General features: G+C 40.3%; 1 protein-coding gene across 1 annotated transcript in view; it reads right to left on the bottom strand.

Annotated features, from left to right (window-relative positions):
- Positions 1-37: 37 nt before the first annotated feature.
- Positions 38-25,652, bottom strand: part of LOC135211669 (nuclear pore glycoprotein p62-like) — a gene marked incomplete at its 5' end in the record, with an annotated part of 84,558 nt that continues 58,943 nt past the window's right edge. The window contains one exon of the mRNA XM_064244940.1: positions 38-1,678. Coding sequence (XP_064101010.1) covers positions 1,454-1,678 — 225 coding nt within the window. The remainder of the gene's footprint in view (positions 1,679-25,652) is intronic.

Raw genomic sequence — 25,652 nt, 5'->3', positions numbered from 1 at the left:
AGAAAACTTTGAAGGTTCATTATCTTAAACACAAATGTCCATGTGTTATTATTTTTACTCAAGTTCATTTCTTTTTATTACATTTTTATTGTGTTTAGCAGTATCAAAACCAACACCTGTGAATTTGGTTTTGAATCATTATGTAGCATAGTATACCAAAAATACATCTCACTGTATCAAAATGAGATGACCCATATTACATTCAACTTTTAACAAATTTTTATTGTACAGTACAGTATATGAACACTACAGTCACCGTTTCTTTCCTCAGCTGTTTGTTTTATGCATTGTGACAATACAAGCTTCTGAAACCACTTACAAAATTAAACAATTAATATCAAACTTGATAATGGGAGTAGACCAATTACTTGAATCAAAATAATGACTTACTTATCTTACCTTAGAAAATAATTTCCAGAAAACCAAGAACAAAAACCTCAAAGCTAAATAAAGTAACTCACAAAAAAATTTGTAAAATGAGATGAATAAGTTGTGAATTACACTACCATAACCCCAAAACTCATAAAATATTACTAGAGCATAAGAAATGGAAAATGAAATGAAGAAACAAGAAAAAGGTTGACTCTGTTCCATCAGTGCTAAAACACTGATGAAATGGAAGAGTAACATACACATAATAACTCTACAAAACAATATAGGCAGTCCCCAGTTATTAGCACAAGTTCTTTTCTGACGGCTTGATGAGAAAACGAAAAATTGCCAATAACTGAAAATCTGTAATTTTTGGTGCATATCGGTACTGATAAACTGGTTAATGGCACCTTTGTTAGATATGTATCGCCGCATTTCGACGTTATCACTGAATTTCGGCGCTAAACAAGCGCCATAAAATCGGATCGCCACTAACCAAGGACTGCCTGTATAATGAAATGAAGACTGCTAAATACATCAGAAGGATGGTCCAGCATGCGCAGTCTGAACTTTCTTCCTTGCAAACATGGTTGTGCAACTGGGATTTCCTTCACTAAAATGGAGCATCTTATGATGAATAGTATTGTAATAAACAAACAAATATATTTCACTTTGAAATACCCAAAATCTACACTAACTAAAAAAAAATTATTATACTGTACACTAATAAGATATAATTTATTTAGAGATATCTAAAGACAGCTTTTCTTAATATAGAGGTTGTAGAAATTAAAGCCCATAAAATAATAATTATCTACACTTTTAATTTGACCAGCTTTTCACAAGAGAAACATCAAACAGAAATCTATAGTACATAACCATAAAAGCTAGAATATTATAAATAAAGAAGCAAAAGTAAACAATTTCAGTTTGCATAAAACATTGACTTTAAAATTTTAAAAATCTATGCTTGTATAAAAGATTGGCTTTAAAACCAAATTTTACAAGAAAAATCTGTGCTAACTATAGCTGGCATTTCCAATGTCAAAAAACAATGCACCTACAGTAAAACTGCGAGATTTTAATCTCTCCGTTTTGAGTCTGCAGCCCGGGAAAGATCCTCAATCTTTTGGGTCAACAAAGCCGAATTCTGATCAACCCATTTCAAAGTGTCCATATGAGCAGAAAGTACACGAGCAACAGTGTTTACAGGGTCAGTTGCTTGTGAGCCAACATTATTGCTGTTCAAGTGTTCAATTACCTTACACAAGTCATCTGTCATCTGATGTAACTGCGCATCAAGATTCTGAAAAGACACATTTTTTTTATATATAATACACTGAAAGGACATGTTAAAAAAAAACATGCACTGCAGTAATAATGCAATATCTAACACTGCTTGTAAAGTTAACTTGTATTAAATAGTGATGGGCTACATGAAAATGGTATGTTACCTCTGCAGTTCTCATGAATTTTATTATGAAAAAAAGTGAATAGAGATGGAAGAGGACCATTACATTGGTTGGTGTTGGGGTGTACTACAATTCCTTAAAGACTTTTAAATTTATCATTTGATTCAAAATAACATTTACTTACTAGAACTTTGGTGGCCTTGTCAAGTTCCTTGTGGATAGAATGCCATTTTGAGAAGGGTAAAAGTTTTAAGCAAAGCCAATTATAATCCTTTACTTGAATCATTCTAGGCACTCACGCCAATCACAAAGACCTTTAGAAAATTGGCCAAGTAATGGTATATTACACCAGGATAGAACATTTACCAAGCCTTATTACTGAGCCATTGTGAGCTTTGCATCTTAGAAAGATGAATGTGCCCTACAAAAAATCATCACCCTCTTGCTCCAACTTAACTGTAATAAGACTTATTAAAAGAAATAAATCGTCAAACTCTTGATGTGGAATAATCCTGGCGAAACTAGGGCCTACTAATGTTGATCCCATGTCTGTGATGCATGGCTCTTAAATTAGGATGACCACAATGTGTCTCCAAAATTCATGCCACATCCAGGAAAACTGCATTAGGAGATAATATGGCAAACAAATGCAATATATTTCCCTGTATAAGACAACCTTTAGATAAGACAAGGTCAAAAATCATGGCAAATTTTCATGGATTTATCTCTTATCTGTAGTATAAGATGACTTCTAAATTACAACACCGAAATGTTTCTTGGAGAAAGGGATTACATACTTGCAAAAATTAAACAATAAACTATATTTCATTTATAATAATGATGACTTAAATAGTTGCAAGATATAATTTGGAAATATCTTTTCTCATAAATTAACAAAGTTTGGTTAAAAACGTGCCCATATGACTTCATTGCATAAGCATTAGGTGCGATACCTCCATTTCTGAACATCACTTTCGCCTGGCCATTATTTGTTTTATTTAGCCTCAGCTATAACCTGCAGCTTTAATTTACTAGTATTGTTTCTTGAGATCTCCACTGCATGTGGGATGAACAAAAATGTATTTTATTTTTTCACTTATGGAAGCCACCATTGAGAATTGGCAGGGTTTAACAACTTGACAATTTTAACGGAGCACTTAATAAAAGCTCGATAGTTACCGTAAATAACACCAGCAATCTTATGTTTCTCAAGTTGGTTGTTTATGTCAATACCGGTTTACAACTGCTTCATCCAGAATTCTAAAAACTGGGATTTATAAAAGAGAGAGAGAGAGAGAGAGAGAGAGAGAGAGAGAGAGAGAGAGAGAGAGAGAGAGAGAGAGAGAGAGAGAGAGAGAGAGAGAGAGAGAGAATAAAGATAATTTTAATAAAACTTGTTATACTTTATTTAATCATATTGCATGTACTATTATTGTATTACAATATATGAACAGAGCGATGATGTGCCATTTACATTCTGGTTTTGTTTACAGTTGTTGAACGGAAGTTAATGCAGATACATTCCTTTCGTCAATTATCAAAGCTGGGTTCAACAAAGTCGAATCTATATCATGTTTTTCGTACATTTGTCACCTAAAAGGGAAACCATTGTTTTGTTCACTTTTATCGCCATTCTCAACAACCACTAATAATAACAATACTATAATGAATGATAATTTTAATACAAAATCATCGTTCATATGACTGAATTGTTAGTAACATTTACAAACAGCTGGATGTTTGCTGCATTTTTGTTATAAAAGAACAGGGGAACGTGTAAATAGTGTCATAAAATAATTTTAAAAATGCCATGGGGGGTACTGAAGATAATTTTATGATAGCGATGACAAAGCCAAAGTTGACTCGCCAGAACCAGACTGGGATCCCTATGATGGTGGCATATGTGATCAATCTTGTCATATGAATGAGACATATGACAAACTTTTCATGAAAAATTAATATTATGTCATCCTAAATGTTATTCCTACTATAATTACAGTATCATTGAAATGTCTGAAAGGTTACCGAAAGATAAAGGTTGCTGTGAGAGCAACCATAACTCAATGTTTACATTTTCTCAGCTGAGATTGCATAGATAAAAGTTGGTTTCATTGATATTGAATAATTCATCAAATAGGCTATTTGTTATGAAGATATGCCAATAACATATAAGATAAAAATGGTTTTACTACCTTTATCATCAGTTCAGTATATCATAATGTGAATCTTTATGTATGTTGGTGGTTATCGCACTGAGGCCGAGGCTAGCCTACCGATACACATCTTAGAATTGAAGGGTTGATTTTTAGAACTGTAATATACGACGACCTCCAATTTTTAGGGGGTGAATTTTAGGATTTAAAGGTCGTCTTATACGCGGAAATATACAGTACAGTAAGTCCTCGGGTTACGCCGGTCTCGACTTACGATGTTTCGTTGTTACGAACGCGCCCCCATAAAAATATAAAAAATAATATTTTGTGTCGTTCCGTCTTACGCGGTTTAGCGTCGTAAGCGACGTAAACAAACGCGAACTAGTTCCGGGCGCACGGCGGAAGAATACGCTTTGTGGGGGAGAGGACGGCGTCGTTGTTTACACTGCCTCTCTCTCCCTCGTGTTGTATCGTTTTTGTAACTTTTTGCTCTTTGTTATGGCTCCCAAGCGCAAGGCGGACTCTTCTGATGGTAGTGCATCGAAGAAAAGAAAGGCCATCACCATGGAAATTAAAGTGGACATTATAAAGCGATCTGAGAAGGGAGAAACGCCAACAAACATTGGCCGCTCGCTTGGCCTTAGCCGTTCGACCGTTGCTACCATTATCAAAGATAAAGAGCGCATCGTTGAACATGTGAAAGGATCTGCTCCTATGAAAGCGACAGTGATAACTAAGCAGCGTAGTGGTCTAATAATTGAAATGGAAAGGTTATTGGTGCTTTGGTTGGAAGACCAAAATCAACGGCGTATCCCAGTCAGCCTTATGGTGATTCAGGAGAAGGCGAAAAGATTGTTTGAAGGGGGAGGGAAGTGAAAGTGAAGAGTTTGTGGCTAGTAGGGGTTGGTTTATGCAAGCCAATCAAATTAATAAAGGTAAGGAATTGTTCTCTCGTTGTTATTGATAGGTATTTACATTAAATCATGTGGTATTTTTCAATGTTCCGACTTACGCTGAAAATCGTGTTACGACGCATCTTAAGAACGGATCAACGCCGTAACTCGAGGACCCCCTGTAATTAGAATGCATTATTATCGGTACCCAGGCCAATCATTGCTTTTGCATCCTAAAAACTCTCCATATCTTGAAAAATAGCCCCTTCCTTTACATGATGTAAGAACCATTGCTTTAGTATACAAATACAAGGAAAAACCATTAAAGAAGGACAACAACCACCACAAACTGATAATGACACTACCAATCAGGACCCAAACCCCAAAACAAGATGCCCTGAGGAATTGACCGGAAGCTTATTCCATACCACCCTCCTTTGTCAGGAAGTTGACATTACGGAAGAGGATCACCAACCTTGATAATCAGTTACCTAACTTATAAGGAATAGGTGGTAGTCAACCAACAGAGAAAAACCGAGAAGCACCCCCATAATATACACCACACCACTTTTACACCCATCACCTCTGTATAATGTCGTCAATTTAGTGAGCCTCCTAACTTCTCCATCATGCTGTGTACAACTGAAGTGATGTTAAATAGCCATATTTTTCATGTTTTCTGTATTTCTATACTAAATACATAATGATATATGAATCACTAAGGCTAAACTAGATTTTTTTTACCCCAGTCTAGTACCTGGTTATTGGCAGACTTGGTTAATGGTGATCTGGTTTTTTGTCTAGCACCATAAAATTGGCAATTTATGATGCCTTAACAGGCCAAGTTTTGGTTATTGGCACCATAAGGTGCTAATAATAGAGTTATGGTGCCATAGCATACCTAACAGCGGTGCCATTTACAGGTTATCGGCACCATTAATTGAAACTTGACACCGTAAGTGCCATAAATCACCAAGTTTTAGGTAATGGCAGATTTTGCTTACCAGCACCCCACAAGAATGAACCACTGCTGATAACTAGGGACTGCCTGTAAAATCTGACTGCTGCATGGGCATATAAATCATAATATGATAATGAAACTGCCAAATTTTTTTTTAAATAAAGGAGAAAGCTCCAAGAAGTCACATGGCAGGACAGAATTAGAAATACCCCCACACCACATGTAGATGAGCTTAAGGATTGGGCATGTCCTCTGCATAACCCCTGGGAGAATAACATACAGTAGTGTCAACAAGGCTTCTGCAGGCACCAAAGGAGCTAGAATACTTCACCTACTTGTGTGAGAATTATGAGAGCAGGCTGTCAGTGAAGGTAAATTTGTCTAAGTGAAAGCCCTGGAAAGATATATGATAGAATTTCCAAGAGGCCCTTTATGTTGCACAGCATTGGAGGCAATGATGATGACACTCACAGTATAGTAAAATAACAGATAAGAATGATTTTTAGAAATATGGCAATGGCTATAAAATCCAGCACTTGGGGAATTTCAGGACCAATTTTAGCCAAACCTCTGTTGAGAGAATCAGCAATTACAATTACAGGTCTATAATAATATGTGATCCATACACAAAATAGGCCAAACTACATACTCCTCATATACAATAAAACAAATGTGAGGTCAAGAATGCTAAGCAGAACACATTAAGTTCTTTTATAGTCATTATAATGACCATGAATAAATTCCTCTTTAAATAACAATAATTAAAATTGTAATTATAATATACTAGTAAATGATCCTCCAATACCCAAATTTGATTTTTAAAACACAAGCCTTATGATTCACAGTCAATAAAAAGCATTAAAGACAAACCATATGAACATTCCAAATTTTACATTTCATTTCAAAGCAGATCTTTTAGGCTTGCCATGTGAGAATTCAGAAATGTGACTCTGTGGTGAGAATATAGGAATGGGGGACTGTGGTCTTAAGATACACCCCTATGCTGCACAAAAACATTTTGGTTTAAAGTTTCATAAAGTTATACCAGAAATTAATAATTACTATTAACTATGTTGTAGTTCTCATAATGCCACATTGCAATGTGTCACTCAAGTTGTCTACGGTGATGCTGGTTTATCTTATCTCTTCCTTGAAATGTTTTCATAATTCTAGGTAGCATGTGGATTACCATCTTTCCCCAGATGGTCCTGGTATTCTTAATTTTTCATGACCTGCCTTCAATGAAAGAATATCAAGACAGTTGCTTACATGTCCATATCTTCAGATGTTTGCTCTATGTTTCAAGGCTACAAGTTATGCGCTCTGTTTTGTGACCCAGTTAAGAGATCTTCAGGAATTTATAGACCCTTCATGAGATAATTTGATCAATTATTGTGTTTTACATTCAGCAATACTGTATGCCTCATGTGGCTCTGAATCAAAGCTTAGACTAAATGTCTTTGAGCCACCACTATTTGACACAGAATCTTATAAAATTGTCTATAAAACAGGTAAGAATGATTGAATAACTACTGACCACAACATTAATCATAATTCTTTAAGGAAATACAGTCAACCTCTGGCATTTGCACCCTCACAATTTGAAAGATTTTCTGTGGAACCTATCTAAAAATTATTCACTGGAAAACATGACAAATTTTCTAGGACAATTTGTATTTTTCGTAGCTACAAACCTGAGGTCTTAACAATACGATAGGATAATTTCTAGCGCCTAGCTGGATCTGGTTAAAAAGCAGATGAAAGCAAGGAATCTTGTGGTATCTGGCAACGCATGCGTAGATCGGGTGAAGAGTGGTCAAACGCCGATCATCTACTCCAGTCTTTTCTTAACCGCCTGGACGAGAGTTGGGTTTTTTCCTCTCTTGGCCTTTTCCCGGTTCTTGCCCATTTTGTTTCCTTTAGTATGGTTGTGAGTGTTTTTACCTGGTATTATGGCTTCTTCTGCTCCTTCTCGACGTCAGCGTTTGTGCCCCGGAGTTCCTGGGTTCCCGTGTTCTCGTTTTTTGGCTTCGTCAGTGACAGACCCTCACATTACATGCAGTAGGTGTCGTTCGAATTTTTGTACGATTACGAATCCTTGAACGGAATGCCGGGCATGGCCTATGGAGCAGTGGAGGAAGTTTTATGGTAAGAGAGAACATCAGAGGGACTCCACTCATCCTACTTGGGAGGGCTTGCTCCTATTCCCGATGTTTCGTCTTCCGCAGTAGTCAACCCCCATAGTAGCGATGTCCCTGCTTCTGGTTCCTTTTCTTCCATTGATTCGTCAATGGAAGTATCGGGAGGTTGTCAGGGTATTTTTTGTAATGTAGCCCCCTCTTCCTCAGGAGCTTTTTCGGTTCCCGAGAAGGGTGTGGTTTTTTCATCATTCTCTTCTCTTCCAGAGTCGGAGGTGTCCAAAATGGCGGCGATTTGGAAGACGCTTGGGCTAGGGGGTACCCCATCCTTGGAGGGGTTGCTAGTGCATTTTGTGGAGGCTTACACCCCACCTCCCCAGTCCAGCCAGGCCATCCCCCTTCCTCCCGGCTTCTTATCCACAGGTGGGAGCAGTCGGCCATCTTGTATTGCTCCGCCGGTGTCTGCCGTCGCTTTGTCTCAGAGTGATGCTGCGGTGTCAGGCCCGTTATTGTCGTCACAGGGCCCATCTTTGTGTATTCCTCTGCCAGCAGCGACTCTTTCCCCCTCGCTCAGAGGGGAAGCTGTGACGTCACCACTGCTTGTGATGTCACTCTCATTGATGACGTATCTCCCAGTCGCCTCCTACGATCCGCCTCACTTAGCCATGATGTCATCTCTGCAGCCCAGTTCGAAACATCTCCCTTCCTTGTCTTCGGAGCCTTCTCTGGCACATCAGTCCGAGATCATATGCCAGGCAGTGCTTCAGAGGCTGGACTCTGTTTTGGATGGGAAGTTGGCTGCCTTATTGGTTGGGAGGACTGGTAGGAAACGCGTTGCTTCATCCCCGCCTTCCGAGAAGAGTGCGCATAAGAAGCTAGTGCTGTCCTTCCTCTCCCTCTCTACGCCTCGTAGGCGTATTAAGCGTTGGAAGGCTAGGGTCTTTGCCCTTCCTTCGCCGCCAAGGGAGGAACAGCGCGGACGTGTTCCCGAGAGTGCTGTGGTTTTGGGCAGTGTTAGTGATGTGTGTTCTGCTCATACGTGCAACCACCCCACCCCCCCTTCCGTCCTTGCACATCGCGAACGTGTTGCAACCTCCCCTGTCCGTGCACATGATGGTAGTACTCCTTCTTCTCCAAGGCCTATTCGTCGCCGTAAAGATCTGAAGGCGCCTGTCAAGAGGTCGAAGGTAGTGAGCACGGTGGTGGTGCAGCCGGAGTGTTTACTTGCCTCTCTAGCTGGTGCTTCCAAGACTTCCACTATAAGGGATTCTCCGTCAATCTCAAGTGCTCGAGTTTCCCCCCCATCTCACGTACGTACGGCTGTCACGCCCGTGTCTGTTCATGGACGTCTGGAGTCACCTGTTGAGGTAAGTGATGTGCCTAATGTTACAGTGGGTCCGTCTCGGAGGCTGACGCTTGGACCCAGTCCAGATAGGTTAGTAGGGGTGGGTTTCAGACTGTTTGACTACTAACCCTTCTGTGAATTTTGATGAAGAAAATGCATTAGAAGAGCCTACACATTCTTCTCGTCGTTGGTCGCCGGTACCAGAGCAGGAAGAGGGGGACACACAGGAGTTTCTGTCTTCCTGGAGAGAGAGAGCCAATATCAACCTCAGGGACAAGATCTCAATAATTCCACCTATTCTAACAAGCGGCTTCGTCCATGGACGAAACGTCAGAACCTGGAAAACGACTGGCTCCGGCCAGGAACGATCAGGTGAGAGTAGTCTCGGCCAGCCTAGTGGTGGTACACTGCATAAACAGAGGCGGCTCCAGGTCAAGCAAACTAAATCACCTATTGATTGCGATATTCTCATTGGCGACGAAAAATCATTGGCACCTGTCAGCAACTCACCTGGCAGGAGTAAAGAATGTTATCGCAGACATACTTTCCAGGACAACTCTGTTGGGATCAGAGTGGTCCCTGGACAGGAAGTCATTCCAGTGGATTTGCAATCAAAGCCCGGACCTTCAAGTAGACCTATTCGCCATAGAATCCGACCACAAACTACCATGTTACGTGGCAACCAACCCGGACCCTCTAACTTACGCCACAGATGCAATATCCATAAATTGGAACAATTGGCAGAAGATTTACCTATTTCCACCGGTTAATCTTCTAATGAAGGTCCTGCACAAGCTAAGATCTTTCACAGGACAAGTAGCACTAGTGGCACCCAACTGGCCAAAGAGCAACTGGTTTCCGCTTCTTCTAGAATTGAAGCCCCGACCCAGACAGATCCCTAGTCCAGAGCTGACACAGACAGTACAAACTCAGACTGTGTCAGCTTCCTCGAGAATTCTAAATGCCCTAACTTTATGGACTTCATGAAGTTTGCAGCTCAAAAGGACGCTAGTATTAATCCACTAAATATCTTATTCATATAATCAGATAAAAGAGAGTCAACGCTCAGACAATATGATTCAGCAGTAAAGAAATTGGCCAAATATCTAAAAGACTCAGCTGCTCATGAAATGACTACGAATCTGGCAATCTCGTTCTTTAGAACTCTATTTGAGAAAGGCCTGGCTGCTAGTACCATTACAACAATCAAGTTAGCTTTAAGGAAGATTTTCCAGATTGCCTTTAATATTAACTTTTAAGATTCATACTTCACCTCAATTCCACTGAGACCAATAGACCGCTCTCATACGGTCTCTTGGTTTTTGAATGACGTACTTAAGTTAGCCTCAGACACTAATAATGAGTCATGCTCTTATATAACCCTGCTTAGGAAAACTTTATTCCTTATGGCCATGGCCTCAGGTGCCAGAATATCTGAGCTTTCGGCTCTCTCTAGGAATCCAGACCATACAGAATTCCTCCCGTCGGGGGAAGTATTACTATCCCCAGACCGGAGGTTCTTAGGTAAGAATGAGGACCCACAAAACAGGTGGACTCCATGGAAAATCATACACTTAGCACAGGACACATCATTGTGCCCTGTCGCTATCCTTAAATCCTTCTTAGCCAGAACTTCTGGAAAATCTTCAGGCCCCCTTTGCATTAGAGAGAAAGGTGGTACGATTTCTCTTAGAGGTATTAGACAACAAATACTCTACTTTATTAAACAGGCCAACCCGGATTCAGTTCCACACATCCATGACACCCGAGCAGTGGCTACCGCTATTAATTTCTTTCACAATATGAATTTCGAAGATCTGAAGAAATATACGGGTTGGAAATCTTGAGCAGTTTTAAACGCCACTATCTCAAGAATCTATCTAGAGGCCCTTAAATTCCCAGCAGTTGCTGCAGGGAGCATAGTCTCCCCTGATTGATGAACCTGGTCAAATCCTTTCCTTAGACTGTCACCTTTTTCCTTAAATACTCTCTCCTTCCTTCCTGCCTGCCTGGCTCGTATTCCCCACTGAACCCCTCTCCTCCGGGTCGAGAGGGTTTGGTCGTCATCTGGCTACTGGATCATGTATACATAATGTTGAGGCCATAATTGTTTTATGGACCTATCTGTACACACCATAGTTTTTTGCTCTAGATACCATTCTTGAGTGTATTATATTGTCATATTGTTACTAGTTCTAAGTCATAGTTTAAGTCCTAGTGTTATTAGCAAATAAGTAAATTTATTTTTTAAATGAACCTTAGGTTTCATTAACTCCTTCTTTATACTCTAGTTTGGTATCTGGTAAGCTTGGATGGGAATTCTCTGATACTTTTTCACCGGCGAACACAGGTCGAACCCAGAAAAGGGATTTTGACGAAGGAAAAATCTATTTCTGGGGGAAGACCTGTGTTGCCCGGTGAACCCATCCCTTCTAATTAAATTTCCCACCCTTAACCAATCCAAGCTAGGGCGTCTAATCCAGGAATGCTAGATGGCGTGCGAGTCGAGTAGTAGTAGTAGTAGTAGTAGTAGCGGGAGCGAGGAGGGAGGAGTGGCCGTTGCAACAGCTCTCTCCAAGAGAGGGATTTTGGAAAGGAATCTTCTAATTGGCAGAAGACCTGTGAACAGTGGCATCCACTTGCCTTATACTTTATACACGACACCCTTTGGGTGCTCGCGCGAGGGTAGTAACCTCAGCATACCATGCTAGCTTTTTTCTCTGGTATATTTAAATCTATTTATACTTAGAAAAGTGAGCTACAGGGACTTTTCACCCGGCGACACAGGTCTTCCCCCAGAAATAGATTTTTTTCTTCTTCGTCAAAATCCCTTTTTTAGTTTTTTCCTAAAGCAATATCCTGTATTTTCATATTGTACACTGCATAAGAAAAATTATATAAGAATGAAAGACGTCCCAATCTTTCAGCTTCGAGACAGAGAGAGGGATGAGGATGGAGCTGTCACAAATGTCAAGAAACCTGACAGCAAGGGTAGAGGAGTGTTGTGATCTTAGAAAGTCTCTAATAAGGATACGTGTATACCGAAAATTCTCAATTCTCAATTCTCAATTCTCTCTCTCTCTCTCTCTCTCTCTCTCTCTCTCTCTCTCTCTCTCTCTCTCTCTCTCTCTCTCTCTCTCTCAGGGAAAGTTTCTCTTTAACAAATTAGTGTTAACACATTTATCCTAAGATAAATAATCAGTAATTAGTGTATTTTGATGTTATTTATTTTCATGACTAAATACATGTACATCTTTACGATACAAAAATTATTTACTAATTTTCAAATATTAACCCTTTCCAATCCTGGGGCATGTATAGCGTGCCCAGTGAAAAAGGAGTCCTCTGATACTATAGGCATGTATACAATGCCCTCAGTACAATCTGCCATTGCTCTATTTAGGCAAAGTTATTCCTTCTGTGAATCTAATCTCGGTTTCCTATGGATTCTCTACTTGAACATTCTATATTTTTATATCAACTTGCTTCATAAAAAAAAATAAATACATAAATAAATAAAACTGAATAAATGAACTGAATGTTTTGGCAAACTTAGTTGGTGGTTAGGCTTGGATTTGGCTTCATTCAGGAACTCTTCCTGGCCTTTGCTTGCACTAGCGGTCAATCTCCAACACACCTAAGCCCTTGTTCCCATACCAATTGTTTTCTTATCTTTATGTCGTACCGAAATGCTTCCGTACAGAAGATGATACATTGTAATACCCAGATACACTTCCATGAGAAAGAGTCGCTCATCGAGAATGAAGCTGAAGAAATGTTTGAAAATCTAAATAGAGAGGTTATCATCAATTCAGATGACAGCGAAAAGGACAGTGATTCCATCGATTCCGAGCATGAGGTGGGCAGAGACACTAATATTTACCTGATCATGGAGAAAGGCTTTGTGACCCAGATTTACTGTTAGAAATGAACAGTGGCAATGATGATGCTAATGATGCAAGTGAAATCAAATATTTCATTGCTAATACGTATTCATAATCTCAGGAAAATCAAGTTTGCGTTCTATTGAGTTTTCCTATTTGTTTTTCTCTCTTCAAATTGTTTTGCTTTATTGCTGATGACTCACACTGTTATGCAAAGCAGAAAATGAATACAAAAGATAAGGTGAAATAATTATATGCTTAATCGTAACAATATAGGTATATGATTAGTATGATTATAGCCTATCTATTATCCAGAAATCATGTGATCAAATGCCTGAGCTTTTTAGAATAAGATACAACCCTATGAATTGACATAAGAAAATTATAAAATTAATGGCAATCCTAATTATCAGATCAGAGTTCATGAATTAATTTTCTTCTACAGTAGTACCTCGTACTTCAAACTTAATCCGTTCCAGAAGGCTGGTCGAAGTACGATTTGTTCGAAATATGAAACAAATATTCCCATAAGAAATAAAAGGGAATCAGCATAATTCATTCCAGCCAACCCAAAAGGCCCCCTTTTCACATTTTTTCTATTATTAATGTTCAAAAGTTAAATTAAGTATATAGTAATGAAACAGCACTTTATATGAAGTAAAATAATCCTTTATTTTTTTTGCGTAAAATTTACGAACTGTTTGGTAAAAATGGCACCGGCCAGCTGGGGAATGGAGGGAGGAGAGTGGGGAACCCTTTGAGCAAACCGAATTGGTTGCAGTATGCAAAGCTTGGTAACAAAATCAATTCTATTCACATATTAGATACACGGATAATCAAAGGAATCGATAGTGTGTGTGTGTGTCCGATTGTGTCTCAAAGAGAGAGAGAGAGAGAGAGAGAGAGAGAGAGAGAGAGAGAGAGAGAGAGAGAGAGAACAGCGTTTACACTTGGATCTTAAGTGCACGAAAGAGATTAATTATGCCACAATACATCAACATAATGTTGGCAAACAGCTCTCTCTCTCTCTCTCTCTATTGTTTTCATGTTTTATCATTATGTTAAAGTTATCGTGAAATAACATTTTATTTTTATGTGAATTAGTACTGCTTTTACGTACATAATATATTAAAGATTTTAGTCTCTTCTCTCGTCAACAATACCACAATGCACAATAACTTAAAATCATTCATTCATTATTCCTAAAAAATATAAACGCTCCCTCCCTCTACCTCAAGTTAGCAGTGTATCGCCACAATGACTAAATATTTTGTTAATTACAGGCAGCCCTCGGTTAACAGTGGTATCAGCTCATGGCTATCTGGTTTAACAGTGCTTGTCTAGCGACACTGTTAACCCTCTTACGCTGGAGCGGTAAATAAAAAATTAACTCCCGTATGCCGGAGGGGTTTCGGAGTGAGCGCGGAAGCGGAAAAAATATTTTTTTTTTTTTAAATCACAGCGCGCTTAGTTTTCAAGATTAAGAGTTCATTTTTGGCTCCTTTTTTTGTCATTGCTTGAAGTTTAGTATGCAACCATCAGAAATGAAAAAAAATATCATTATCATATATAAATAATGCGATATATGATAGCGCAAAAACGAAATTTCACATATAATTGTATTCAAATCGCGCTGTGCGCAAAACGGTTAAAGGTAGTAAGTTACTTTTTTTTCTCGTTGTAATGTACACTAAATTGCGATCATTTTGGTATATAACACATTGTAAAACGATAAAAGCAACACAGAAAATATCACATAATGATGAATGAATTCGTAGCGCGTGGACGTAAAAAAATATTTTTTTTTTTAAATTCACCATAAATCAAAATATTGTTATAGAGACTTGCAATTTGTTTCAAGATGAAGGTAAATGATGGAATATTACGATACTGTAAGAGTTTTAGCTTACAAATGCAGTTTTCGACCATTTCGGACGAGTTAAACTTGACCAAATGTCGAATTTTTGTTTAAAATTTTTTTTTATATACAAATATAAAAAAAATGAGAAATGTTACAACCTTCAAATATTTTTTGTTATATTGTGCATGTTTTTGCGCACATTTTCATATATAAAACTCTACAAAAAGCGTAATATGAAAAGGCACAAATATTAGGAGAATGTGACCTACGCATTTTGGAGATTGGCTGCCGAGAATCGGCGGGCGGACGGAATAAAATAATTTTTTTCAAAAATTCACCATAAATCCAGATATTATTCTAGAGACTTGCAATTTATTTTAAAGGGAAGATACATGATTGAGTATTACTAGACTGTAAGATTTTTATGTTACAAATGCGTTTTTCGACCATTTCGGTTGAGTCAAAGTTGACCGATCGTAGTTTTTTTCCTATTTGTCGTAATTTATATGCAAATATTTCAAAAATGAGAAATGCTACAACCTTCAAATATTTTTTGTTATATTGTGCATGATTTTGCGCACATTTTCATATATAAAACTCTAAAAAAGCGTAATATGAAAAGGCACAAATATTAGGAGAATGTGACCTACGCATTTCGGAGATTTTCGGCTGAGAATCGCCGCGCGGACGGAATATTTTTTTTTCAAAAATTCACCATAAATTGAGATATTGTTCTAGAAACTTGCAATTTGTTTTAAAGTGAAGATAAATGATTGAATATTACTAGACTGTAAGATTTTTATGTTACAAATGCGTTTTTCGACCATTTCGGTTGAGTCAAAGTTGACCGATCGTAGTTTTTTTCCTACTTATCGTACTTTATATGCAAAAATTTCAAAAATGAGAAATGCTACAACCTTCAAATATTTTTTGTTATATTGTGCATGATTTTGCGCATATTTTCATATATAAAACTCTAAAAAAAGCGTAGAAAAGGATATTAGGAGAATGTGAACTCGCATATTCGGAGGATTGGTGCCGAGAATCGGCGCACGGACGGAATAAAATTTTTTTTTTTCAAAAAATTCACCATAAATCGAAATTGTTCAGAGACCTTGCAATTTGTTTAAGTGCAAAAGATAAATGTTACAAATGCTTTTTTTCGACCATTTCGGTTGAGCAAAAGTTGACGATCGTAGTTTTTTTCCTTAATCGTATTTATGTGCAAATATTTCAAAAATGAGAAATCCAACTTCAAATATTTTTTGTTATATTGTGCATGGTTTTGCGCACATTTTCATATATAAAATCTAAAAAGCGTAATGAAAAGGCACCATAAAGGAGAAGTGACCCACACATTTAGAGATTTTCGGCCCGAGAATCGTGGCGCGGACGGAATAAAAAATTTTTTTTTTTCAAAATTCACCATAAACCGAGATATTGTTCTAGAGACTTCCAATTGTTTTAAAGTGAAGATAAATGATTACTTAAAGACTGTAAATTTTTATGTTAACAATGCGTTTTTCGACCATTTCGGTTGAGTCAAAGTTGACCGATCGTGTTTTTTCCTAATTATCGTATTTATATGCCAAAATATTTAAAAATGAGAAATGCTACAACCTCAAATGTTATTTGTGCATGATTTTCGCACATTTTCATATATAAAACTCTAAAAAAAGTATGAAAAGGCACAAATATTAGGAGAATGTGACTACGCATTTCGGAGATTGGCTGCCGAGAATCGCGCGACGGAGGAATAAAAATTTTTTTTTTTCAAAAATTCACCATAAATCGAGATATTCTAGACACTGCAATTTGTTTTTAAAGTGAAGATAAATGTTATGCTTTTCGACCATTTCGGTTTGAGTCAAAGTTGACCGATCGTAGTTTTTTTCCTAATTATCGTACTTTATGTGCAAATATTTCAAAAATGAGAAATGCCACAACCTTCAAATATTTTTTGTTATATTGTGCATGGTTTTGCGCACATTTTCATATATAAAACTCTAAAAAAAAAAGCGTAATATGAAAAGGCACAAATATTAGGAGAATGTGACCCACACATTTAGGAGATTTTCGGCCGAGAATCGGTGCGCGGACGGAATAAAAATTTTTTTTTCAAAATTCACCATAAACCGAGATATTGTTCTAGAGACTTGCAATTTGTTTTAAAGTGAAGATAAATGATTGAGTATTACTAGACTGTAAGATTTTTATGTTACAAATGCGTTTTTCGACCATTTCGGTTGAGTCAAAGTTGACCGATCGTAGTTTTTTTCCTAATTATCGTACTTTATATGCAAATATTTTTCAAAAATGAGGAAATGCTACAATTCACAAATATTTTTTGTTATTTTGTGCATGATTTTGCGCACATTTTCATATATAAAACTCTAAAAAAAGTGCAATATGAAAAGGCACAAATATTAGGAGAATGTGACCTACGCATTTCGGAGATTTTCGGCCAAGAATCGGCGCGCGGACGAATAAAAATTTTTTTTTTTTCAAAAATTCACCATAAATCGAGATATTGTTCTAGAGACTTGCAATTTGTTTTAAAGTGAAGATAAATGATTGAATATTACTAGACTGTAATTAATTTGCTTACCCCAAAAAAAACAATATTTATAAAATTTATATATATAATTTATATATATTATATATATATATATATAGATATATATATATATAAATAATATAATATACGTATTTTATATATATATATATTATTACATTTTTCAATTCTGGTACCAATACATAAATAGAAGGAATGCAGGTGACACTTCTCTTTTCGCATACAATGAAATGTCTTATTATTATTTCATCATGCATAGATACGAATATATAAAATTGTAATAAATATAAAAATAAATATAAAATAAATGCAGAATACTCACTCGTAATCCTGACTCTTCGTTCTATTCTTGTTTTCTCCCTCCTCCATTGAAGAGTCTAGCATTTTTTTCCACTCGACATGACGAGGTACAGGTGGAGGAGGGAGACGCGCGCCCTTACTGTTGATGGACCCGGCGGCCCCGTGCGCCCTCCGCTGTCGGTTTAGGGGGCGCGCTCCAATACGTGACCTTAGTGTGGTATTTACGGTCACAGTCCCCTATCCTGCAAAAGAGCAACTTTGCAGAGACGACAGAAGAACCGAACGGTGTCTCTCCTTCTGCCATTCATATGGCACACCTGGCACCGTTTCTGCCTTCGCCCTTCTAAGGCCTCCAGTATGTGATCCCCTGGCTGCAGCCGACACACAGGGTCCACTACCCGACGAGAAGCGGTGATGGTGGGGCCGGCAGCAAGAGGGGCGTCGTCAGCAGGGGCGGCAGCAGCAGGGGCGTCGTCAGCAGGGGCGGTGGCAGGTCGACCGAAGTTGGCCCTCCTATCTGCCCTTTCCGCTAGGGGCAGATCTGCAACTCGGGGCAGGGGGTCAGTTATGGAAGGCCACTCATCGGGATCGAAGTTGATGAGGGCATTCCCGGCTTCCTCTAGGAACTGTAAGTGGGTCAACTCGGAAGATTGTCACCGCGGGTACCCCACAGTACAGTATGTAGGCATTTTGGAGGGCCAACTGAAGGATGTATTTGAGGAGCTTCTGGGTGCACCTTCTGGTTCTCCTGGCGAAGGGATAATACTGGATGAGCTGATCAAAGAGATCAACTCCTCCCATGTGCCTGTTGTAGTGGCTAATGACGGTAGGCCGCTCGATACGAAACTCCTCAAACACAACTCGGCCCTGTCGACGTGTCTTCTTCCGCAGTACGATCTCTTCTTGGATGGGTTCATGACTCGTCGTAATCATGGGGACGAGTCGGACACCCTTCCAACAGATGACGAAGACCGCGCCCTTCCGCCGCCACTCTGTCTCTCCTCTTGCCAGGTGTTGCGGATGACTAGCGAACCTCTTGAGGGCATTCGGGGCCCCACGCACCAACCGAAGGGTACCACTGACATGCACACCAGCTTCATACAGTTCCTGGGCCAGGGATACCGAGTTATAATAATTATCCATAAACAGGTGATATCCCTGGTTACGGAAACGTCCCACAAGACTGAATACAGTGTCACGCAGCGTGGAGAAGACCCCGGAATACACTGAAAAGTCCACAACGTATCCAGTGTTAGCCTCGGTAATAAGAAAAAATTTCACACCATATTTCTTTGGCTTCTTGGGGTTATACACTTTTATACTAAGACGTCCTTTGTAAGGCATCATCCCCTCATCCAAAGACAGGTTCTTTCCAGGAATAACCAGATTTCTACACCGATCACAAATATAATCCAACACTGGGCGCACTAAAATGAGGCGATCACTGTTATTCCGGGGTATGGCCCTTTGGTTGAAGGCTTGAAATACCTGTCCAACGCTAGGAAATTATCACGGGACATACGCCAGGCATATTGGGCATACATAAAAAATAATTCCTCCTCTAATATTGCCTGACGTCGGAAGCAGGTGTCATACCAAAATAAATGTGGAGCCCCAAAAAATGCACCATGTCAATGAGGTTGCAACCCCGCCAGTAATACGACAAGGTCGTCCTTAGTTCATACCGGCAGTACCGAGCGTAGTCCACCGTCTCGTGTACCAGGTATTCCAGCAATTCCCGCGTAAGGAAAAGCTGGATGAACCCCAAAACAGTCAGGGGTACTGGTACGGTGAGCCCTTGGCTGGCGCGACGAGCCGACCTTCTACGTGCCCGTGCGGGCACGATATTGCACTCTACCCTCCCCCGTTGGCCCATCACCCTCACTTAGGCCTTCACTTTCTGTATCGTCCTCCGCGATAAAACTAGACCCCATATCCCCATCCTCCCCCTCCTCAGATTCCCCCCTCGTAAGCACCGAAGCCACTGAATTCGAGCTCACTTTCGGGATGTGAGCCTCGAACGGACATTGGGGGCATATATTCGTCCTCACTTTCATCGGGACTGATGTCCTCATCACTCGATGACCATCCGCCATCAAAATGAGGACTTGCGACATGTTCCCGATCAAGCTCCGAAAGATATTCATCTCTGTACCTTGGTTGGAGGCCTCCCAAATGCCTACGAATGCCCCTAAGGACGCCCACATGCTTCCTAGGGATAACCAAAGGCATACGCTGTGTTCCTGAAACACTTTCATCCACACGTGGCCGCACAGAACGGCCTTGAGGCGCGGGGTCATGCTGGGTGCTTGGCCCCTCGCCAGCATCCAGGTCCAAAACTCTCCTTACACGATCCCTTCCGACGGGTAAAACGCGCCTTTCGCGGTTCACACGTCGTTGAGACATCTCTATGAATGTCCTGTAGCAACACAAATGCTCAAAGTCTCGCACAAGTCCAGAAAAACACGCTTCCGACGAAAGATCGCTCTCGGACGATGCGCCGCTGATGCTGGCTGGAGCGAGAAGAAGGGATTTCGCGCATGCGCACTTGGGTCACGCTTCAAAACAAAACAAGGCCTTGATCCGTGAACTCCCAGCATCTCCCAAGGCGCGTGATTCAAAAGTTTTAGGCTGGTAGGCCTATAAGTATTTTTCCGCGAATTGTAAAAACTTTTGTAAGTAGACGTAAAATACGTCCAGTCAGCACACGAGAGACAAAAAATGTCGACGTAAAATACATCCAGTCGGCGTAAGAGCGTTAACTGGATTTTCGGTGCCGATCTCTGGTTAGCAGTGCCAATTTCTAGTTAACAGCAGCGCCAATCTCTGGTAAACAGCGCCGATATTCGGTTAGTGGCACCGTTAACCAGGTTTTTAGTCCTGTTATCACCTGATTTTTGGTTAGCAGCATCGACTGGGAACAGAACACCCCCCCCCCCCCCCTGCTGTTAACTGAGGGTTGCCTGTATTTATGCTAAATTTTATTGTGAAAAGCTTTGTTCTTTCATTTACTATTTTGTTAATATTATTCACCTAGACTGTCTCATTCAGCACACCGAACATTGGCTCAATTAAGACTTTTTTTTCTTCTGTATTGCATTTGATTGTTTTCATGTTTTATCATTATGTTAAATTTATTGTGAAATAACATTTTATTTTCATGTGAATTGGTACTGCTTTTACATACATATTATAGTAAAGATTTTACTGCTTCTTCTCTCATTAATAACACCACGACGCACGATAACTTAAAATCATTCATTCATTATTCCTAAAAAATATAAATGCTCCCTCCCACTACCTCAAGTTCGCTGTGTATCACCGCAATGACAAATTACTTTGTTACTCATTTATGCTAAATTTTGTGAAAAGCTTTGTTCTTTTATTTACTATTTTGTTAATATTGTTCAACTAAGTAGACTGCCTCACTCGGCCCACCGAACACTGGCTCAATTAAGATTTTTTCTTTTTCTCTTTTTTTCTATATTGCATTTGATTGTTGTCATATTTTACATTAAATTTATAGGGAAAATACCTTCTTATGTTAATTGTTATTGCTTTTACATACATACAGTAATATCTGAACACTCTCTTCTTCTCTCCTCAACATAACAACGCTCCGTCGTTCAGTCTCAAGTCAGCTGGGCGTGATCTCACCGCGGTTACATATGATTTTATACATTTTTTATGCTAAATGTTATATTGAAAGCTAAAATTCATATTAAATGCTTTATACTTTTATTCATTCTGTCGAATAAGGTTATCATTAAACTATATATTGTAAATGAAAAAAAAATAATAGTTTAACTTGTAAGACCAAGTAGACCAAATGCAAATATAAATTAGATAGTCAGTTCAAAGTAAAAGCATTTGTTTGACAAACAATACAAAATTTTCTCGAAAATTTTGTTAAATAAACAGAAAGTTCGACATAAACGTTTGACAAACGAGGTACCACTGTATATATATACGTATAAGGGATCCCCATACTGTATAACTATATTCTGTTTTAAGCAAATTACATTTTCATACAATCAACTTACCTGTCAGATATATACATAGCTAAGACTCCGTCGTCCCCGACAGAAATTCAAATTTCGCGCCACTCGCTACAGGTAGGTCAGGGTGATCTACCGGCCTGCCCTGGGCGGCAGGACTAGGAACCATCCCCGTTTTTCTATCCATATTTTCTCTGTCGCCGGTGGTATCAACATTGTTGTTTGTTATTACCTCCTGACTTAGATTCATTTTTCTCCTTTGATCATCGTTTTTCGGCTTTTTGGTGACGTATTTGGATCGTGTTTTGGCATTCGCTACAGTGGACTGTTTTTGGAATAACTCTTTTGGATTTTTCTCAGTATGTCTGATTCTAATGTGAGTGTGAGAATGTGTGTGAATGTAGGCTGCAGGGTGAGGATACCGAAAGCTTCGGTTGATCCTCACACTGTATGCCGTAAATGTAGGGGGGTTTCAGTGTTCTGCTTATTAATACTTGTAAGGAATGCGAGGATTGAATGCAGAAGAGTGGAAGACTTTGACTTCTTATTTGAAGAGTTAGAGAGGGATAGAATTAGACGATTGAAAGGTGTGAGTTCAAGGCCTATTGAGCCTTTCACTGGATAATCTAATACCTACTGATGTAGATTCTCCCTATGTATCTCATTCTCAGAGTGCTTTTTCGGATTCGGCATCGGAAATCGCCAATCTGAAAAGCTACAATTAGAGACATGAAGTCCAAGATGGCTGACTTCAAAGGTAAGGCTAGTGAAAGTGAAGTGAGCATTACAGTGAAGTGAGTTCTCCCAGTGTTGTGGAGGGGGCGTTTGATCGTCCCTGCGACGCTCCCAGGCCTAGACCTCTTCCAAGCTCACAAGCCCAGAGGAGAAGGAAAGTCGAAAGCCTTAAGGAGGTTGTGGGAATCCCCAACGGTCAGACGTCCCTTCAGCTAGCTCTGCTTCGTGGCAGGCGGATCAAGGGCGCTATAGAAAAAAAGCGTCCTTCGCGAGTGTTTTCTCGTCCTCTCCCTCTCCCTCACCTAAACGAGGGTGGAAGGAATCGAACTTGTCGAGACCGCTGAAGCGTCATATGAAGCCTGACATAGATTCTAGTCCAGAGCGTTTCTCAGATGACGCTCCGTCTTCTAGCAAGAAAGCGAAGGGGCGTCAGCGTCACCTGAAGTGTACGCGGAAGTACCCTTTCCTTCTTCTTCCCCCGATGATGACGAAAGACGTCATGCACTGGACGTGGGAGAAGCGTCAAGAAAGATCATATGGCAGTTTCAAGAGCAACTGTCATCTCTAGTGGGAGTTTTAGCGCCACGTCGGAAGGACGTGACGCTTCCAATTAGAAGTCTCGTCCTCTCTCACCTGTTCACGAGAAGCGTCATACAGACGGGAAACGGCTAAACGTCTTACGAAGCGTCTATTCGAGAGAGAGAGGTGCTTACGAGTTTCGTGACGCCAGAGAGACGTAAGAGACTTCTTTTAGACCCGCGGAAGCTCATTGGAAACGGAGCATAGACATGACGCTCCGTCAATATTATGACGCCAAGTAGGACGCCTTGGCGAACGGGAGCGTCATGTAAGCGTGAAGCGTCTTCTAAAATTTTAGAGAAGCCGAAGCTTATGACGCCTTCCAGACTATTAGAGCGGGAAAGAGGAAGGATTATCATTCCCTTAGTCCCCTCTCCTATTAGGAGTTTGTCTCCTCAAGAGAAGAGCGTTCGGAAAGGAGAGCGGAGACGCATGTAGATCCCGAGTTAGAGGAAAACTCGGATGACGAATATAGTGGAAGAGAAGGTCTGTCTAACTATAAAGGTGTTGACTACCCTACTTCTTGAGGAGTACGGAGACGAGTTGACGCCTGCCGCTCCTCCTTCTCCCCGCTCGCTCTTTTCCAGTGCTAAGACGAAGCAAGCCCTTCGTTCGTCTTTTCAAAATGAAACCCACCTCCATATCGATGAAGAGGGCATTACATTCCTTAGACTCATGGATGAAGTCTAAGAAAGACTTAGTGAGGACAGTCTTCTGCATGCCTCAGCAAGATTAGCTGGGAAAAGAGGCATTTGGTATCAGACTAGAGAATATGGGTATTGCTCTCCCTTCTACAACCGAAACAGATTTTTCGACTTTGGTTGACGCTTCACGGCGTCAAAGTCTCAATTCTGCACGGATTACGTGGGGAATTTCGGAACTGGATCATCTCTCAAGGGACTCTTTCGTTGTATTGGAAGTTTTAACTTCTTAGATTGGTCCCTTGGGGTGATGTCCAAGAAAGCCATGATTCGGAAGGAATCGAACCTGAAGCCCTGTTATGCATATTGTCTTGTATTGACAAGGCGGTACAGGATGGATCTTTGAAATCTCCTCTTTGTTTGGGGCAGGTCTTTTAAAGAAAAGGACTGTATATGGCGCCTTCTTAACAAAGGCAGTCTCACATGCTCAGAGAGCAGCACTTCTATATGCGCCTCTATCTGACTTTTTGTTCCCTTCTCCAGTTAGTAAAGGAGACATTGCGCATTCTTTAACTGAGAAGGCAACTCAGGATCTGCTGACGCAGTCAGCAAGAAAGAAGAAACCTGTTTGCTGCATCGGACAAGAAAGGACCCAGTACAACGGTGCAGCCCTTTCGAGGTGGTCCGACCTCCAGACCTTCCACAAGGAGGAAGGCTCCAGAGAAGAGAGGTAGATCTGCTTTTCGTCCCTTTAAGAAGGGAAAATGAAGATTCTCTCCTCCAAGCACCAGTAGGTGCCAGGCTCCTGGGATTTGTGGAAGCCTGGACACTGATAAATGCAGACGCGTCATCTTTGGCGATCTTAAGGAGGGGATATCGTATCCCTTTCCTGAACACTCCACTCCCCTAGACGTCCCAATACCAAGGGAACTATCATCCAATACAAGATCCTGTGCTGAGGGAATACTCTTTCGATCGATGGTGGAACAAATGTGGGACAAGAGAGCGATAGAATTGGTACGGGATCAACACTCCCCGGGGTTTTAACAATCGCCTTTTTCTGGTGGCGAAAGCCTCGGGAGGCTGGAGACCAGTACTGGACGTCAGCTCTCTGAACAAATTTGTTCAGAAGGAGAAGTTCTCCATGGAGACTTCTGCTTCAGTCATGGCGTCATTACGACAGGGAGATTGGATGGTGTCTTTAGATCTCCAGGACGCCTACTTTCACGTCCCGATCCACCCTTCATCGAAGAAGTACCTCCGTTTCATGACGGGGGGAAGGGATCTTTCAGTTCAGAGCCTTGTGTTTCGGCCTGTCCACAGCTCCTCAGGTCTTCACAAGCCTGATGAAGAATGTGGCGAGGTTTCTTCACCTCAAAGGAGTGAAAATGTCTCTATGTATCTGGACGACTGGCTCATCAGGGCCAGATCGGAGAGACAGTGCTTGGAGGACCTAAAGTTAACTCTGGATTTAATCAAAGCGTTGGTATTGCTTGTGAACCTCGAGAAGTCTCCAGCTGACCCCCAGATAAGACCTAGTCTATTTGGGGATTTCGGTATGGATTCTCGGGGTTTTCGAGTTTTTGTTTTCCTTCGCAAGAGAGAATCGCAAAAGGTTTGCGGATAGTCTCTCTCTTCTTAGAGAAGCAACAAACGTCGGCGAAGGAATGGTTGAGCCTTCTGGGGACGCTTTCCTCGCTAGAACAATTCTTCCCTCTAGGAAGACTTCATATACGTCCACTTCATTCTTCCTCAAGAGTCTTGGAGCTGGAAAACCGGACAACTGTCGGACGTTTTCCCATTCC

This window comes from Macrobrachium nipponense, chromosome 19, assembly GCF_015104395.2.
Source record: "Macrobrachium nipponense isolate FS-2020 chromosome 19, ASM1510439v2, whole genome shotgun sequence".
Taxonomy (NCBI): domain Eukaryota; kingdom Metazoa; phylum Arthropoda; class Malacostraca; order Decapoda; family Palaemonidae; genus Macrobrachium; species Macrobrachium nipponense.
The sequence above is the reverse complement of the archived record's forward strand: the minus strand, read 5'-3'. Positions and strand labels throughout refer to the sequence as shown.